At 40.2% G+C, this 19,115-nt stretch overlaps 1 protein-coding gene across 9 annotated transcripts in view; it reads right to left on the bottom strand.

Moving 5' to 3' along the window:
• Magi2 (membrane associated guanylate kinase, WW and PDZ domain containing 2) overlaps nt 1-19,115 on the bottom strand; it is a 1,289,418-nt gene that overhangs the window by 57,351 nt on the left and 1,212,952 nt on the right. For all 9 annotated transcript variants that reach the window (XM_047561711.1, XM_047561713.1, XM_047561712.1 and 6 more), the window contains one exon: nt 4,244-4,382. In XM_047561711.1, coding sequence (XP_047417667.1) covers nt 4,244-4,382 — 139 coding nt within the window. The remainder of the gene's footprint in view (nt 1-4,243; nt 4,383-19,115) is intronic.

The raw sequence follows: 19,115 nt of genomic DNA, 5'->3' as shown, positions 1-19,115 counted from the left end.
CTTTCTTTTCTCTTAACTTTTTAGATTTAATTTGAATAGCAACCACTAGCACCAAGGAGGGCATTGCTTTTGATGTATCCTCTTTTGATTTTTTTCTCAGTAGGTAAGTTCCCTTATTCCCGCCAGTGGCTGAGATGCATGTCAGAGAGGAGGAACTCCACTTGCCACTGAGTTTATAATCAACAAATTCTTATCCTGAGGACTAGAGTAGAGTTGAAGTACCTATCTCCTGAGCTTCTCTTTCAAGGACTTAACTATAAAAGCAACTTCTCCTTCAAAGCCCTTATCCTTTTCTAACGCCCCTTCAGCTGCTGACAGCTTCAATGTGCAGCCACTGCTTTTGTGGCTGCATTTGTTGATTTACGCCTCTGAATTGGCCAGGGTGTTACCTGACGATTAGTCTTATGGTAATTATGGCTGGCCTATTTGCAGCAGCTACTTATTCCTGTTCTCAGCCCACTCACTGGGCTTCACACTGGTTTTGGCTAGTCAGTGATCTGACAGACTGCCCTTGGTATTTTTTCCTTTCAATTGTACCTGTGCTTATCTCTCTGTCACAGATCACCTTAAGAACTCAGAGCTGGAGTTTTGCATTTCTTTTGACTGAGATCAGCTTTTCCTTGACAAGCTCGCAAGTCCAGATAAGAGTCTTGCTTCCAAGTCGTTCCGAATTCTGAGTTCTGTAGGTATCAGAGGAGCGCTATGGATATCACTGGAAACGAGGTATCCACTGTTCCCGCTTCACCCTCAGAGTCTGGTCTGCCCCAGGTTGGCTTAGTCTGGAGGCCAAGTGTGTCTCCTGTGGACTCTGAGAACTTCCTTTAATAATCCTTTAAGGATGGATTTTATGCCAAGTTTAGGATAGGATCTTAAAAGGCAAACAAATAGGTTAAGATTAATACTGAACAGAAAACTCAGTTTTTCTGTGATTAGGGTCCATTTGGACAAAGTAGATTATATGCTTGTTTCTATCTATTGGTAAACTCAAGCATTTCTTGTTATTTTTCTGTTATTGATGTTTTGTTATCTTTTCCTCTAGGAGAATTTTATTAAAATACACTCTAGTTTATCTTGGACAAAAAAAATGTCTGTTTCAGTATGTAGTCTGTTTAACCGATGGTAGAGAAATTGGGTTTCTAGTTGTGGCCCTCCTTGTGTGTGGGGGTCATTTGTAGAGCCATGAATGTGAATGCGTATTTGTCTGGCTTCTGACAAAGGCCTGAGACAGCTCTCCTTAGGAGGGCGGCTCACAAAGCTTGGCCCAGGCCTGGTGTCTGGGAACATGACTGGTAAATCGTCCCCCATGCTAATATAAACCTATCGCTAAATGAGCGGGTGTCTCGCTGTACTTAAACCGTTTGTAAAAATGATGTGGTGTGTGCTGAACATATGCCTTCCTTCTGGGAGTCTGGAATTTGGTGCGTGCCAGGCAGAGGCTGCCTTCTTGACAAGTCCCACTGAAGAGCTGGCAAGCTGAGTTGCTAATGAATACCCAGGTCAGTTGCTGCATTTTTCTTGCTGGGGGCAAAGTACACTCTGGGTGACTTTTCACAGGGGAGAGGGAGAGTGAGAGATGAAGAGGAGAGAAGAGAGGAGAGAGCATAAGGAAGCCTCCAGACTCTGCCTACATCTTTTCCCCATAGATCCCACTGTGCATCCTTATTACATTGCTGTAAGGAGTTTTAGCCATGAGAACAACTATGTTCTCTGCCCCAGAAGCCCTCCTGACAAATCTCTGAATGAAGGGGTGATCTTGGGACTCCTGAACATCCCTCCTCCCCATAAGCTGCTATGAAATTCCAGAAATATTGTTTGATGACTTCTTCCTTAAAGATGCTGATTGGATTCCTAATCTTTGTTTTCTCATGTATCCCCATGTTTTTCAACTTAGATTTTCCCAAAGAAATAACACTTACTTAGTTTATGACTATTCTTTTACTGCCCTAAAGGAGATTGGTCTACTCTGTTACATTTTTTCTTTTGTGTGTTATATTATCTGCATGTATGAATATATAACAACAAATCCCACCATTATGTACAACTATCATGTGCCAATAAAAACGTGGAAAAAAATTTCTTTTATGGCATCATTTCTGAACTAATTTTATAGTCAAAATCCACGTCAATTTAACATTAAAAGTAGCTAACAAGCTCTAACATTACCAGTCAGTACAACTAAATGCTACATTTTAGAAAAATATATCTAGAAAAAAAATCATAATACTGCTATAGGTGATAATATTGGCAATTGGTTTCTCAAAAGCATGTCCAGATATTTAAAAAGTTCTCTGTTAGTTAATTTGAGAATTTAACTTAGCCAGATATTTTTGGATCATGTTAAGGATTAATGAAATAATGTTGGTGATCTTAGATTTTTGTCTTGTTCCAAAACATGATTTTATTCAAGATCATTTAAAGTGGCCTTATACTTACTTGCTCATTACAGTAGAGTTAAGCCACAGGTTGTTCAGTTTTTCTAACTGCATGACAGACAAGCAGCTGGTGTTGTGGATGGTGAAAGTATGGGCCAAATAGCAGCTCGGCAAAAAAATGAACAGCTGAGGATAGCTCAGTTAGTCACAATAATTTTTAAAAGGTTCACTTCTTGGAACAGTAAGAAAAGGAGTAACCCTCTGAAAATTCCTTGCCATAGTTAATTATCAAGTATTGCTATGGAGTGAAGCACAGCTTTAGAATGAGGTATTTTTCAGGAGTGATAGAATTTCACAGGTCTCTTCGATGTTATTGAATCAGCTAATGCTCTAGGGTACAAAAAGTTATTTTATTCCAAGAGTTCAGATTCCTTACTAAGGGATTAATGCTGGTGCCATTTAGGAAATTGGGCTTATACTTTTTTTGCTAATATTAATGTTTAAAAATACTTCATTAAATTCAAGCATTAAGGGTGGAAACCTGGGATAAAATATTTCCTTGGCACTATAGCCAACCCTACAGAAATGCCAGACTGCTTTCTGACTCAATGTGAGGACTTGCCAGCTCTTTTTGTACAATTCTCCAGAAACATAATATCTTTTTTGTGGGGGGTGGGTACCAAGTAATGAACTCAGGGGCACTTGACCACTAAGCCACATCCCCAGCCCAACTTTGTATTTTATTTAGAGACAGGGCCTCACTGAGTTGCTTAGCACCTTGTTTTTGCTGAGGCTGGCTTTGAACTCAAGATCCTCCTCCCTCAGCCTCCCGAGCCGTACCACTGCGCCTGGCTTAGAAACATAATATCTTTAAGGGCCTTTGTATTCACATATTTCAACTGAACTTAATGATCTGCCCTGCTAAATACGGAGATATTAGTTATTTAGAAAATGTATTAAAAAAAAGCATACATTGAAAGGGAAAAGCCCTCTTAGAAATTCTTTTGGGCAGAGGTTGGAAGGGTGAAAGTGAGTCACTTTGTCCACATGAGCAATTTGAGCTCATTGTTCAGGTCAGCAGTTAAATTCTTTTTCCCCACCCTGAATAGTATTATCTGTGCTGCTCTTCACCCATGTCTGTCTGTCTCTCTCTCTCCGTGGCTCCCTGACATTGTTTTGAAGACCTACTCAGCTTTGGAAGCTTTTCATGTAATGACCACTCAAATTTTCTGATTGACTACAGTTACACTATTGGTGATGGCTGTAAGGGGATACTGGGAAATAACTTTAAAGATTTAAAAATCTTTAAAGGCAAATCTATGAATTAAAATGCACTTTAAAGCTTTCCTCAAAAGCATATAGAAATACAATGTAGGAATGATTTTTTGGGATAATCCCTAAATGCACGTGACCTTTGCATGAACTGAAGTTAACCTTTTAAACTTCACATCCTGAAGATGTATTCTTGCTTGTCTCCTAGCCTCATTTAAAAATCCTATGGGACAGTCTGATCATGAGCAATTTTAGGAAATGATTCATGAATTACTGTAGACTCAAATGAACAGAGGACTATCAGCCAAATTGCAAACGTTTTGATGTGTAAGTGGTGCTGGATCTCCCAGCACACTCAGAGATGCCCTGAAAAGTCATACATTTGATATTTAAAACATTCTCTAATTGAGGGAGCAAAACAAAGAATTCACACACATATACACCTTGGGCTTAAATATACATATGTGCATATACATCTATTTAAAGCCAAATATATATTAAGGTAGAAATAGAGAACTGATGTAATCTCATAAATGAGCTTAGGCATTTACGGTACACAGAAGAAGGTGAAAAAAGGTGAATGAAAACATGAAACATACCATACTCTGGGACCTGTCCTGTGCCTCGCTTTAGAAGCAGCCTCACTCTTCTTCCTCCAGATTTGATGAGTTCTATTGCTCTGGCGTGTGTCATGTCCCTTGTGCTTTCCCCATTGATTTCAATGATTTGATCTCCAACCTGTTAGTTAAAGAAACATTAAGTCAGTCAAAGATGGTTTTTTTACTCAAGGTGCATTTTATTGATTAAAAAGAGCATCCATAGAAAATCCATTTCCTAAGAGCCCCTGAACAGTTTGGCTGCAGCCTGCTGCTTCTTACAAGAGGCCAATCCCTGACGGAATCCTGAATCTTTACCAAACTTTACCTGTTAGACCGTGGAGGTTGTGGTGCTATACCACTTAACCTTGGCCAATGTGGCAGATGCTGTAGTTAAACTACTTATGCACACCTGTAATCCCAGTGGCTTGGGAGTCTGAGGCAGGAGGATCTCAAGTTCAAAGCCAGCCTTGGCAAAAGCAAGGTGCTAAGCAACTCAGTGAGACCCTGTCTCTAAATAAAATACAAATATGGCTGGGGTTGTGGCTCAGTGGTTGAGTGACCCTAAGTAAAAAAAAAAAAAGAAAAAGAAAAATATGTCTGATACACAATTTAAAAAAATGTGGCATACACAATTTAAAAAAAATGTGGCATCTGTGAATCAAGAAGTAAATATGTTAAGGTCTTTTCGTTGAACATACTGCCAGTTTTCAGGTTAGTGCAGTATCTAATTCAGCACATTGGAAGGAATGAATGTTTTTGTGCCTCTCTGAGGATTCTTATTATGTATCACTTAAATTTCCCTGGGCACTCTTGCAATATTGCCTTCATTGTAACCAGTGGTTGGTTGATATTCAAGTTTGATGATGAGTTTTCTATCACAGTCCCTTGATTTAAAAATGAGATCCTCTATTCTCCACACAGGACTAATGCCTTCATTAAGTCTTTGCCATGCTCACACCTGGTTGCCAGAAGCTGTTTGGTTAAGTACCATTCCCTCCTGAATTGTCAAAAAATGCCTGGGTTCCACAAGCAATTCCCATTTAGCCTTTGTGAATAAATATTTGGAATAAAAGAGGTTCAACCATGAGCACATCATGTAATTCCCACAGTACCGTTACTGCCAGGAACCTTTGAATGAAAATATGTCTCATTCCAGTGCAAGTTATTCAAGACAAATTAGCCAGGAAAAACACAATGAATTGCTTTGCAAAAATGTTATTCTAGCTAGGGCCCTTAAAGCAGATCTCAGCTTAAACTCTGTAATGCAGACTGAACTGCACAAATAATTATCCAGGTGGATGCTACCAGTTGGGCAAGAACAGGAATAAAAAGTTGCCATCACAAAGGCAGGAGGACATTGAGATAAGACCCCCAAAGTCTGGGGAAAAAACAAACATGTTTGTTGTAGCAAGGAAGTGATGTCTCTACTTCAGAAGGACTCCTTGAGGGATCCTTACCCTTCCCAATATAATGAAGGTGAAGACAACCCCCTTGTGCACTTGGTGGCCTTTGGAAGCACAGTTTTTGGGCAGTGGAAGAGGAAGGCCTTACTGGCATGACTTCCATATTCCACCAAAGAACCAGAAAGACAGGACTAAATTTGTTTTAGGGACAAGCTCTTTCTTCAGGTCTCCTTAATTGTCTCCTTTCCTCCAAGACAACAAGTACCACCTGGAGCTGAACAGCTAGCCAGAGGCTATGTAGCTAACTAAATCAGTGGCAGAAGTGGGACCAATTATCTGTCCCGACTGTCCCCCACCATTCTCACCCATAATGGAAACTTCATGGCACAATATTAAATTATAGAACAAAACAGAAGTTGAACAGAAGTTACATGTAATCTTCACTCCTGGCTTGACTCTCTTCTGAGCTTCAGACCCATACTACATCCAATTGGTTGCCAAACATCTCCTGCATGTCCAACAGTAACTGTATCTCAAAAGAACCACCTGGAGCTTACTACCTTTCTCCCAAAGCAGTTTTTTCCTTCTAAGTTCTAATCCTGGTTAATGTACCACCATTTACCAAAGCCAGAGCCTGGGGGGCGTGATGCTGGACTCCTTATTTTCACAATGTCTCTGCATCTGTCCTGCCCTCATATGTATCTCATTACTCACTAGCTCAATTTGGGTTTGTACTTGGATTATTCCAATATTTTCTGGCCACTCCTCCCCCATCTCTATTTCTTTCTTTTTTTCGGGGGTGGGGTACTGAGGATTGAACTCAAGGGCACTTGACCTTGGAGCCACATCCGCAGTCCTATTTTATATTTTATTTAGAGACAGAGTCTTGTTTTTGCCAAGGTTGGCTTTGAACTTGAGATCCTCCTGCCTCAGCCTCCCGAGCTGCTGGGATTACAGGTGTGTGTCAATGCACCCAGCTTCATCTGTACTTCTTATCACCACCAGGGACATTCTTCTAAGGGAAACATTCCTAAATGTGTCATACTGAGGCATCCAGACTCTCAAATGCCACTGCTTTCTTTGCCTTCTCCTCCTCACAGCCCTAGAGATCTTCTGGAGTTTCTCAAGGCCAGCCCAGGCATCTTCTGCTCTGGGGCACCTTCCTCAAGTCTATCCTGTTCCCAAGCACAGGTGTCCAGTCTCTGTTCATTGTCCTGCTCCCTTAACTCTTGTGCCTCATCACACACTTGTGACTCTCAGTCTTCCTTCCACGAGTATCTCGATTCAGTAAAGGCCTTATGCACTCCTATTATGTGCCAGAGAGTTTACTGGGGACAGACGCGAATGGCATAATTTCTATTTAAAATAAATTCTCAGTCTAGTTGGGAAAGAAAGTGGATAAATGAGATATTTAATATTCAGTGTATCTTTTCTATGACAGATAAATTCACAAAGTACCAAGGGAACAGAAAGGAGGGACATCTAAAATCCAGAATGGGCAGAGAGCGTAGTCAGGGAGAGCTACTTGGAGGTGGTAGCATTGCAATTGAGTTTGGAAGCGTTAGTAGGAGTTCCCTAGGTGAAGGTGGGAGTGAGCATTCTAGGCAGGGGGTAGCATATGCAAGGACCCTGAGACTCCAGAGTGCAGTGTTTTTGGGGAACTCTTGGTAGATTATTGTGCTGCTCCGGAGTTTGGAGTTTGGGCTTTATTTTAAAGACAACAGCAATGCACTGAGAATTTTAAACATGGAGTAACCTACCTATAGAAGCAGGATGATGTCTAAAAGCCTCCCTGAGACAACCGTATAGAAAGTGGAGTGGAGAAAAAGGTGGGAGACCGAAGTACTCAGTGGAGTGGTGGGATTGTCACACTGTCTATCCAAATGAGACATGAGAAGCTGTGCAGAAGGTGAGACAGGGCAAATGAACGAGGGACTGCATCCCATTTAACTGTGTAATGGGTTTGAGGTGCACTGTATGGATTTGTGAATGAATGAAATGTGTCCACATTGCTCACCTTGAGAACCATGGGAAGAGGGGTTATAAACATTCCTGACCCCCAAATCAAATTTTGATAGCTACCATTGACTGAGGACACTTGTATCCTGAGACTGATGTTTCAACAAAATATCATGTTGAAGGAGAAAGAGTTTGGAAGGGATCTTGTGCTATGACAGAAATAGTAATTTTTGCTCTCTGGACACATGCTTAACTTAGAAATTTGTTGTTTTCATTCTCTTCTGTTTTTTCCCCTCCTGTCCCATAGAGCTTATGAAAATTAAGGAAGAAAGAAGAGGGCGGTTTGGAAGACTGTGAGGGAGGTGGAGAAGCAGAGGAGTTCAAGAACTGCACAAGGGTGGGCGGATGTCCCTTGCGTGTTTTAGGGATGGTGCTCTCAGAAGAGCCCAGTCCTATTTTCATTGAGTTCCCAGGAGCCTGGGCTGACTTCTTTGCTAGGCACATTTCTATGATTCAGATTTCCACATAGGATCTTTTCCAAAGGAGAAGAGAATAGCTCTAATACCAGTGGAATCCAGGATATGGAGTTCCTCAACTGAGAGCTTTCAATCTCTCCCAAGCCTTCCCTCCATGCCAGGGAACTTCTGAGGGAATGTCTGTTGATTTCCTTTCTCATTAGGAGGAATGGAAACTTGGGAGTAGTCCAATACATCACCAAATTAAAAAAAAATAATTCTTGTCGGGGGGTAGAAGTGGTTAGGTAACAGGATGGAACAATTTCTGTTGGAAGATTCATCATACAAGGTGTTCTGGGCATTTTTAAAAAGTGACTCATTTGGAGCTGGTTTCAGTGGTAACAATCTTAGTTCAGGCCCAGGCTTAAAACTCCTGTCTCTCCTTATGACAGCATAAATTACAACATGCTGAAATCAGTATTATGTATAATCATTTTCACTGGAACTCTCAAAATAGATTTTGGATGTGATTTCATCCTCTTATATGCATGTACAAGAAGATGGACTTTTCAGGGGGAGATGAAGTTTTCTCCTTATCTCTGACTTCATTGCAGCTGCATGACCAAAGAGCATCACTTTCTTATATCACCATTGGAGGAATTAATTTAATATAATCAATGGAAAATTCATAGATCTTTCAGGGTGAAGAGAGCAACCAGTAATGACTCTCATGTATTCTTTCTATATTCTTTCCACTATAGTGCTATCTTTAACTGAACTGTATGGCTAATATGAAAATTTAAAGTTCTCCAGTGGTTCTTGGAGGATATTTTAAATACCACATTCTAGTTAGAATTAAGAGAGAGAGAGAGAGAGAGAGAGAGAGAGAGAGAGAGAGAGAGAGAGAGAAAGAGAAAAGAGAAGAGAAGAGAAGAGGGAGGAAGAGCAACGAAGAGTGAGAGAGATAGAGAGATATACTGAGACTCAAGTGAGGAAGAGGTAGTTCAGGAGCAGGTGTGTATAGTTTGTGTGGGTCAAGGGGATATCATTTAGGAAACTGACCAAAGGATTAAAGAGGAATTCTATGCATCGATTCTTTCCCTGGTGGAAGACAAACTTTTTTCCTGTGGTCCCCCTGGGGCTGCTAACAATCTTAAAGTACAGTTATGTCTTGGGGCAAGGCAAATGGAGATGACTGCCATCCCTTGACACAGCCTAATAAGTTCTGCATTTCTAGTCTTGAATTCCTGCTCATACATCACAGCAGATTTTTCTTTAAGAAAACTATTACCAAATTCTTGAACTTGCTTGAGGCTCTGCAGCTAAAAAAACGTTTTCTCTTCTTATTGGAAGACCAAGACAGGTAAAAGTAAATGTTCAGTATTTCTTGTGATTAATAATTCAGGTTGCAAGAAAAAAAAAATTTAAACTCTGTACTGAATGCATTTTTGTGCCAAGTCATAGATAAAGTATTTGGTTTGGCTCAATGATACCTTTATAAGAATTTGATTAAGTTCTGGATTTATTTCAGCACAGCAGTCCCAGGCAAAGGATTCTGTTATGGTTTGGATATAATGTCTCCCCCCAAAGCTCCTGTGTTAATGTGGGAGGTGAAATAATAAGACAGTGAGAGCTGTAACCTAATCAGTCCATCCTAGATTGAATGGATGAGTGGTAACTGTAGGCAGCTGGGGTGGCTGGAGGAGGTGGGTCACTGGGGCTGTGCCCTGGGTGGCTTCATCTTCCCTGTGGCCCCTTTATCTTCCTCTATTTTAATATCCTGGTTCTTCCATGAGCTGAGGAGCTCTCCTTTGCTGGGTCCTTCCCCATGACGTGCTGCCTCACCTTAGGCCCAGAGCAATGGAGTTGGCTATAAACTGAGTCCCCTGAACCCATTAGCCCCAAACAAACTTTTTTTTCTCCTCTAGGTGGTTCCTGGCAGGTATTTTTGCCACAGTGATGAAAAACTGACTAAAATAGGTTGCTTGGTCATTTTCACAAATATGCTTAGCTGGTTGTTATTAATTGCCCTTATACAACTACTGTACCATAAGAACACACTTTGCATGATAATACATGAGTGAAATGATCCTAGATTATAATTAGGATGAGGGAGTGAGCTTCTTCAGAAAATTATACCAGTAAATAATGGATATCTCTATCCCTTATTTCATGACAGACTTTCTGTTGACCATGTTTTTGGCTAATGCCCTGAGGTCACAGGTTAGTTGTCATGATAATGCCTCACAGATTGGTTTTTCCACTGACTCTGGACCCCTCATGGACAGGGAACATGACAGTTGTCTTTGGTCATCCATCCCTGGCATAACTCCTGACAAGGAGGCCCTCAATTAACCAAGATTGAGTAAATGCATGTCGAGTTTGCCTTTCAGATACAGTGAACATTTTCAGTCTCAGGACATAGAAAATTAAGCTTTAGGGCATTTCAGCCTACCTCAAGCTTTCTGGAAATACTGCCTTAAGCACTTCCAGCCAAACCACAACAATTCAAAATAGTCTTACAGAGCAAATTAGGCTTCAGTAGTGGTGACCTGCATAGAGGTAGGTAAAGGTACAAGAAGCAAATGCTAAAGGATTGAGAGAAAGAGGAAATGGAGGCTGAACTGATTGAAATCATGAAGTGTCAGGGGGAAATAAATCAGAATTAGGGGTTTCATTGCTATAGGTATCATCATTGGTACTCAAACAACAAGATGCTGGGTCCTAATGGTCCTGCAGTAACAAAGGACAGGCTGATTTTTTTTTTTGCAAGTTGAAATTAACAAGTTTTATTGTTTTTTAATGCTGGTTATAGAAAGTACAGGTTTTATAATAAGAGAAGAGCTGAGGACAGTTCTCTTCCCTTCTTAAGTAAGGGAGAAATCACTAATTTTGGGGAAGTTAAACTAAAGAGCAGCTTCTTCAGGTGGATGAGGTGAGAAGGGCATTAAATTCCAAATCACACATCCTTTAGGCAGTCTTAAGAGAGTTTCCAAAATGTTTTTGGTAATCTGCTCTGTTTGTGAATTGATTCTTTGTTTTTTTGAGAACAACTTTATTGAGATTTAATTCACATACTTTAAAATTCACCCTTTAAAAGTACATGGTTTGGTAGTTTTTATATTCATAGAATTTTGCAGCCATCACACTATCTAATTTTAAAACATTTTCATCATCCCAAAAAGAAACCCAAGACTGGACAGGCTGATTTTTAACTTGATAAGTGACCTTTCATATTTAATGACTGTTTTCATGATTAACCTTTGCTAGATATTATTTTATTGTTGTTGTTGTTATTATTATCTTTGCAGTGCTAGGGATCAAACCCAGGGATTTATACATGCTAGGCAAATGCTCTACTACTGAACTATATCACCTGCAGTTTAGATATTATTATTTTTGGTAATAGGGATTGTATGCAAAGGTACTTTACCACTGAACCACATCCCCTTTTCATTTTTACTTTGAAATAGGGCCTCACTAAGCTGCTGAGGCTGTCCGTGAACTTGAGATCCTCCTGCCTCAGCCTCCTGTGTCACTGAAATTACAGGTGTGTTACTTCATGCCTGCGTGGAGAAGACCTTTTCAGTTTCCTTATGATGGCATGATAGCAATGTTAATTTTTTCTGCGAGGAGCAAATAATCTCATATTTTTTTGGTTGTTTTTTAGTTCTTAGATAGCCTTTATAATTTCTCCTCTAAGAAGCCCAAGTTTAGGCATGGTCCCTTAACTCTTATCCTGGTCTGATAGTTTAAAAATTTACCTTCCATTTGTCCCCTACTCTTCCCTCACAATCTTCTTATCTCTGCTGCTACTCATTTCAGCATTTGGCTTAGTTTTGGACTTCTTGTGCTCTCTCTGACTTTACTAATTGCCTTGTTTGTTTTCTGGTGTCCATTGCTAGCACTCCCAAAAATCTTAGCTTACTCCAGAGCTTTCAACGGTTTCCTTAACATAACCCAACTAGATATTATTTAATGATCATTGTAGTAAACATATTTTCCAGGGGTCCACAATGAGGGGTCTTATTTCTTCCATTAGAACTGCTATTGAATCCGATGACCTATTATAAGCCTGACTCTTGTCCTAAACTATTGAGCATAGTTGCCTCAGCAAGAGGCAGGAGTTCACCAAATCAGCAGGTTTTTCCAGAGAGGAAACTCTTAACCCAACTGGAAGTTGAAACACATGTTTGACAGCACCAAAACTGTGAATTTTGTCTCAGTTTGTATGTATAAAAACTGTCTGAGATTCTTTATACTATGTTCTAGACAGTAATTACTTAAGACAATTTCCCAATATCTCTTGAGAAATTTTACCCAAATAGAAGCATCAAATGGCCAAACTTTGTCCAAATAAAGCATCAAATGACCTTGTGGAGGTACAGAGTCCTTAATCAAGTTTATGTGTGTTCACATGCCTGCCTAGAAGGATCATGAAGGTGAGGACAGTAGGCTGCTGCAGAATTTTGAGGGACAACCCTTGATGTGAGGGGTGTGCCTTCTCCCGTGTTTTTTTATTTGTGTAGTTTTCCTTTAAAAAGATTTAGTCACAGCTCCAAAATTGTTCCATCTTTGACTTGGGCACACTGCCCCAAGGTGGGGTGTTGCCTTGGCTGGACATTGGGATTAGGGGACTGGCTCCATTTCTCATTCCACTTTTTAAAAAAGCCTCTAAATTTAAACATAGAAATATTTGTGAAATTTAAGATGATGTGGCATCCCTAATATGAATATAGTTGAATTCTAAATGATACTTTGGTTTCCTTCTCACCAGGCATTTCCTTTTTCCTTGTAAATCACTTGCTGCTTTTGAAATCTCCTTGCTCTTCCAGGGTTTTTAGCTTTGACTGGTGCCCCCTTCTTGAAGTCCTCTTTTTTTCTTGTTTTATGTAGGTTATGTAGATCATCTCTTCCTACCACTTAAAGGTTTCTTTTTTTTTTTTTTTTTTTTTTTTTTTTTCAACAAAGAGAAAGAGTTTTATTAGAAAGCAAAGGGTGAAGATGTGCATTCTTAGAACAGAATGGGGGCTCCCTGGACAGTGAGATGCAGCCTTGTGGGGTCTCAGGCTCTTTAAAGGACTCTTGGTGAGGGCAGGCATGGGAAGATATGTGGGTTGGTGTCAGCCTGGTGATCACAAGATGTTTTATGATGGTCTGTCCATTCTCAGGATCTTGGGTTGATGATATGTCCATATCTGATCCATTGATAAAGTTTGGAATATACTCTATGTTTCAGGTTTTAAAAGTAGCATATCTCCCTTTGCATAATCTATTCAAAAATGCATGTGTTAGTACATTGCATAATTAACAGTGCATAGGGCAATTTTCATACATGAGTAGATTTACTGACGTCATCTCTTCCTACCACTTAAAGGTTTCTAGAGTGTTTCTCTTTCTGTGTCTTTGCATGTAAGGTCCTAGCGTCCCCCTCACCCTCCACTTCAAACACCTCAATCCTGCTCTTCCCTTAGGAAAAACCTCATGTGTGATATTGCCCAGGGAGGCTCCTGTGACCCTACTCATCTCAGCTGGGTGCCTTTCCAATGCATTTCTTTAGAAGCAATGGCCTCTGCCTGTATAATATTGTCAGTTCTCCAAGAGAAATATCTACAAATGTGGCAACGGACATGAATGCACAGAAAGAGATTTTAAGGACAAGCTGGCAGAAGTGGAAATAGTTTCTAGAAAGGAAAAAATAACCACTGCCATTCCATTTTCACATGTTAGTTTGACTGTTGAGGAAAGAAGCAGAGACTGGGACAATATCTTAAAATTATTCATCTGAGCAAGAATAGAAAGCTATCACTGGCAGTTCAGCTAGCAGCTTATGCATTTGCTCAGAAATCACTTATGTTAGGTCATATAGTCAGTTTCCCTAGTTGATTGAAAAACAAGCAAAGAGAAAACCAAAGAGGAAAGTTTCTATTGTGGACTCTGCAAATGATCATTTCCCTTCCTTGCATGTAATTGAGAGAAAAAGGACATACCTAATCAGATATATTTATTTTCCAGATGTAAGCACTAGGCTTTGTGCAATGACTGCTATATGGATACGTATTAAGGATTCCTTGTTTTCCTGAAGCTAACCATCTTGCATATTGTATTTACATTGAGACTTTTGTGTGTGTGCCAGTTCTAGACCTGACATAGAAATAGAAATAGAGTGTGGAAGGTATACGAAGGTGGGTGCCAAGTCCACCAGTCAACTGGGTTTTGGAAGATAATTTACTGATGTGATTATTTTAGAAGTGTGGACAGGATTAAGGGTTCTTGATCACTGCTGGGTAACTATAGTGGATGCCATTATCATCTCTAGTTTGGAAGACCCCAAGGAGGGAAAGAAAATTTCTGGGGCCAAGTGAGAGCTAGAATTGTGGAAGAGGCTGCCTGCCCAGCTGGAGCTGTGGAGGGAAGGAATACTGCCACACCCAGAGCACTAAGGCAGGGAGCAACAGGGCAAGAAACACCCCACTCTCTCCTGATCCCTGGAATCTGTGCATACGTTACCTTACATGACATGAAGGACTTGTCAGATGTGCTTATCTGGGGGATTTTGCTCTGGGAAGATTATCCTGGATTATTGGGGTGGGTCTAATGGAATTCCAAGGGTCAAAATCTGAGAGAAAGAGACGTGAGGACAGAAGCCGAGGTCAGAGAGATATCAAGCTGCTGATTTTGAAGATGGAGGGAGGAGCTAAAGGCCAAGGAAAGCGAGTGTCTCTAAAAGCTGGAAAAGGCAAAGATTCCCTGAAAGCCAGAAGAAGAAATGGGCTTGCTGACCTGACACCTTGATTTTAACCCAGTGAAACTGAGTTTAGACTTCTGACCTCCAGAATTGTAAGAAAACTAATCTGAGTCATTTTAAGTCACTAAGTTTGAGATGATTTATTATGGTAGGATAGAAAACAAATACACATTCTCTCTTTCTGACCCCCATTTCCTGCAGGTGTTTCTCATTGGCTAAAACCAATAGGTAATTAAAGGGCAAGAGAGTTAGGGTAATATGGTATTAGCGATCAGTCCCCCAGGACACAGAACAGGGCAGCAGAGGAAAGGGAAGGGCTCTGGGGGAGACAGTGCAACAGAAGAAGTGGCACTGGGGTAGGGTGGGCATGGGGTAGGATGGATTTTAAAACAATGAATAAGTATGACAGAGGTTGTGACAGATGAGAGCTTTAAGAAACAGTTCAGGAACAAGATATCCAAAAAGGTAACTTTCCCCAAATCATATTGGAGAAAAAGGTTTTGGAAGCCTTTATTTGTTTTAATGTTTCATTTTAATATGGGTAGCCTTTTAAGCTATCATTATAGAAAATAAATGGCATCAGGGTCTCTTGAAATTGCCTAAGACTTCAGAGTCACCTTTGCATCAGTCACTTTCCAGGACCCATCAATTCTACTCTCTCTGCCCCCGCAGCTGCCTCTCGTTTCCCTTTTCCTGGTCACCATTTTACACCACTGTTCCTTCTCTCTTCGTTCAGTCCACATGGCCATCACAGTCATATTTTGAATTTCACCTCTGGTTTTGTTTTTCTCTTCCCCAAACACCTGCCCTCGTCCTCCAGAATTCTTGATCAGAATCCAAACTCCTTAACATGGTGTGTGAATCCTTCAGGACCTTGTCCCTCTGATCTTCTAGCATATTCCCGCCCTTTCCCTGTTTAATCCAGTCCACTTCTCATGCCTCCACTTTTCCTCAGGTGTTGCCCCTTGTACATTTTTTGCCGTAATCCTCAGCCCTCTTTATCATTCTTGCTATTTTCTGTAGATCCTCCAACCTCCTTTTCTAATCATGTCCCGTCTTCAAGGCTCTGCTCAACTCCTCCATGAAGTCACTACTTGTCATGCCAGGTGGATGTATCTGCCCTTTGCTCCCACTCCATTGCATTTTAGCTGTCTCTCTTGTAACGTGTACTGAAACACTGCCTCCTAGTGGTAGTATCTGTGTATTTATTCTGCTCACCGCCACTTCACAACCTACTAAATTACATGGAACGAGGGACTGTATCTTTGTGCCTTCTAGTAGTAGCTACTATATTGCCTTAAAATAATAGATAATAAAAACTTACTTGTACCAGGGACAAAACTACCATTGTGCAGAGCATTCATAACTAATGGAAAAAGGGGAGTCTTTGGGAGAGTTGAGGATGTGTGGGAGATGAAGCGAGAGGGGGCTTTGAGGGCAGAATCCTTTGAGGCAGACTGTACTTTGGTTGCTATATTTTTCCACTGTGGACTAAGGCACTTGGTACAGGATGAGAACTCTGAATATTTTAAAATAAACACTAAACAAATAAATAAACACATTGCATGTGTGCTACCTGCTTCATTTTGGCCAAAGCTAAACTTGCATTTTGTGAGAACAAGTTCTTAAAAAAGAGTCCCTAACACTTGCTACCATATGAAGAAGGTGAAAAAGTTATGAAAATAAAAACAACACAATCCTCTCAGTGAGAGGTAAGCTTGCAAATAGCAATGCCCTGCCAGTACAGAGCTGAAGAAGGCAGCCACAAGGTGGAGGCATCTCTTTTCTTTCTGCCATAACCATGCCTTTGCTCACAGAACTGGCTAAAGGCAGATGGACTTTTCTTTTGCATTTACTGAGTCCTCTGAGAAACACTGGGAAATAAACTTGTATGATTACCATTACACCTCCCAGCATACAGTTGAGAGCAGAGATCATGTTTCATGCTTCCACAATATCCTTTGTAGCATTTATTACAGTACCAACTGGTGTGTGTGTATGTGAAAGTGAGAGTGAGCAAAATGAGTGGCTGGTTGATTTGGGGGTCAAGTGATTAAAGGAAGCAGTTGCTGGTGATTAGTACTCTACACCCGCTGCTATGGTCTAAAACATGTTTTCCCCAAATTCATATGTTGGAAACCATGCCACAGTGGTGGGAAGTGGTTAAGTCACCAGGGTTCCACCATCATGAATGGATCAATACCTCTGAAAAAGGACTTGAGGGAGTGAGCTGGCTCTCTCTTGCCCTTCTGCTTTCTGCCAAGTGAAACCATGGCAAGAAAGTCCACACCAGATTCTGGCACCTTGATCTTGGACTTCCAGGACCTCAGAACTGCATCTTTTCTTCATGAACCCATCCTCAGGTATTTTGTTATAGCAGTACAGAATAAGACACCCACAGACCACATGTAAGGGCATTGAGGACAAAAAAACATATTATTAATCTTTTTACTTCTGGTTTCTATTACTCTTACTTAAGGCAAGAATTCAGAGCTTTTAAGAAAAATGGGGATTTATGAAAAGACTACATGGTTTATATGTGGAGGTAACAAGACCAGAAATAGGTTCTCTAATTACATAACCCATAACCCATAGCTCCTTATTATTTATGAGGCTGATCAGCATTGCCGAGGAGGGGGAGAGAGAGAGTCATGGGGTGTGTATGTGGAATTCTGAGAGCAGCCCCAGTTACATTAATCAGCCAGTTATTAACCTGAATTGCAAAGTGATTCTTTACTTGGTTCAGAGTTAAAAGCTTCCTTCCTATATGAACAAGATGCCTTTGAGATGTTTATGACTTATTATTAACCTTTGGAACATTGTTTAAAAATATACTTAATCATGTATCACAGTAGCTTTAATATCCAGTTCGTTTGAGCATGAGTAGGTTGAAAAAGGAAGGTCTGACTAAAGCTGGAAGGAGAGCTATACTTATGAATAAATCTAGTCAGTACTTACTGAATCTGAACTTCTGTGATCATTTAAACTTTTCAAATCAATCAAGTAAATATTATTTTTGTAGTGTCAAAACTTAAGAAAAGGAGGAAGAGGAGGAGGAGGAGGAGGAGGAGGAGGAGGAGGAGGAGGAGGGATTCTTGAAAGTAGAAGTGGAAGGGAGATGGGAGACCAAGAGGAGGAGAAGGTTAGGGAGGTTTTGGGGAATGAAATGGATCCAGTTACATTATTATGTATATATAAATATGTCACAATTAAAATCACCATTTTGTATAAATAACATAACAAAATGACAAAAACCTACGTGTGCTAAAGTTTCATATCAATAGGATCATGGATATCTTTGTGCCAAATTTTAACACTCCACAGAGTCTACAAAGCAGAATAACTCACATCCGTAGAGCTCACTGGGGTCTGCTATCTTTGTTTGGCCATAATGAAAATAAAGTCCTCTAATAGTTTAATTTTAAGACAGTTCTCCAGAGACTCTTTACTCACTGCCACAGTATTCAATGGTATTGGCAAGGAGTGTGTGGATTACAATAATCTTTCTATTGAAGTGCTAACACTGAATAAATAAGAAGTTAGAGTAGCATTGTATCACTATCATTTTGATGCACAAAATAAACATTATCCATTTTATTTTCTTTTACTATTTAAAGTCACACATTAATTACTTAAATTTTACAACTAGGAATGTAGCCGAGTGTCTAAAAATCTTGTTTCTGTTCAAGTTAATTCAGATTGTCCATCCATGCATGAGAACAGCTGAGCTATGAAATTGGGCAGCATGTTTTCTGGCAATAATGAGGAGATAATATTCCTTAGGAGTATTTAAGTGACATCACTATTGATAGGTTAATTGGAAATAAAAATGTAAAGCTTTCTTAAATCACTGGAATAAAAAGCCTCTGGTTTATTGTAGCTTTGCAATGAACTTTTTGAACTCTCCCATTTTGCAGTTTAGGTTAATAGCCATCTGATTAATGTAACAGAGGTTGCTCTTGGAATTCCACATACATCCCAAGGCAAATCAACCATTTTCAAAAGGAGACTTTCCCACACATAACGTGAGTCACGGTCTTACCATTCCCTCTATTCCTTTATCAAATTCTTAAGAAATGACTCCTGCATCTAATGAAATGCATAGAACATTGGGAGGAGAAAAGACACGGCAAGGTAATGGGAGTCATGAGAGCTAATTGCAGATGGAATCTGATATGAGAGGTTCTCTCCAAGATCAGAGCCCAAAGTGCCACTTGCTGCTACGTAAGAGCTTCATAATTAATTATTTTGAAAATGGCAGCTAAAGTGATATTACCCTTGCATGCATCCCAACTAGATTAAAATTG

Source organism: Sciurus carolinensis, chromosome 8, assembly GCF_902686445.1.
Source record: "Sciurus carolinensis chromosome 8, mSciCar1.2, whole genome shotgun sequence".
Lineage (NCBI taxonomy): Eukaryota > Metazoa > Chordata > Mammalia > Rodentia > Sciuridae > Sciurus > Sciurus carolinensis.
This window is presented reverse-complemented; position numbering and strand designations above follow the sequence as displayed.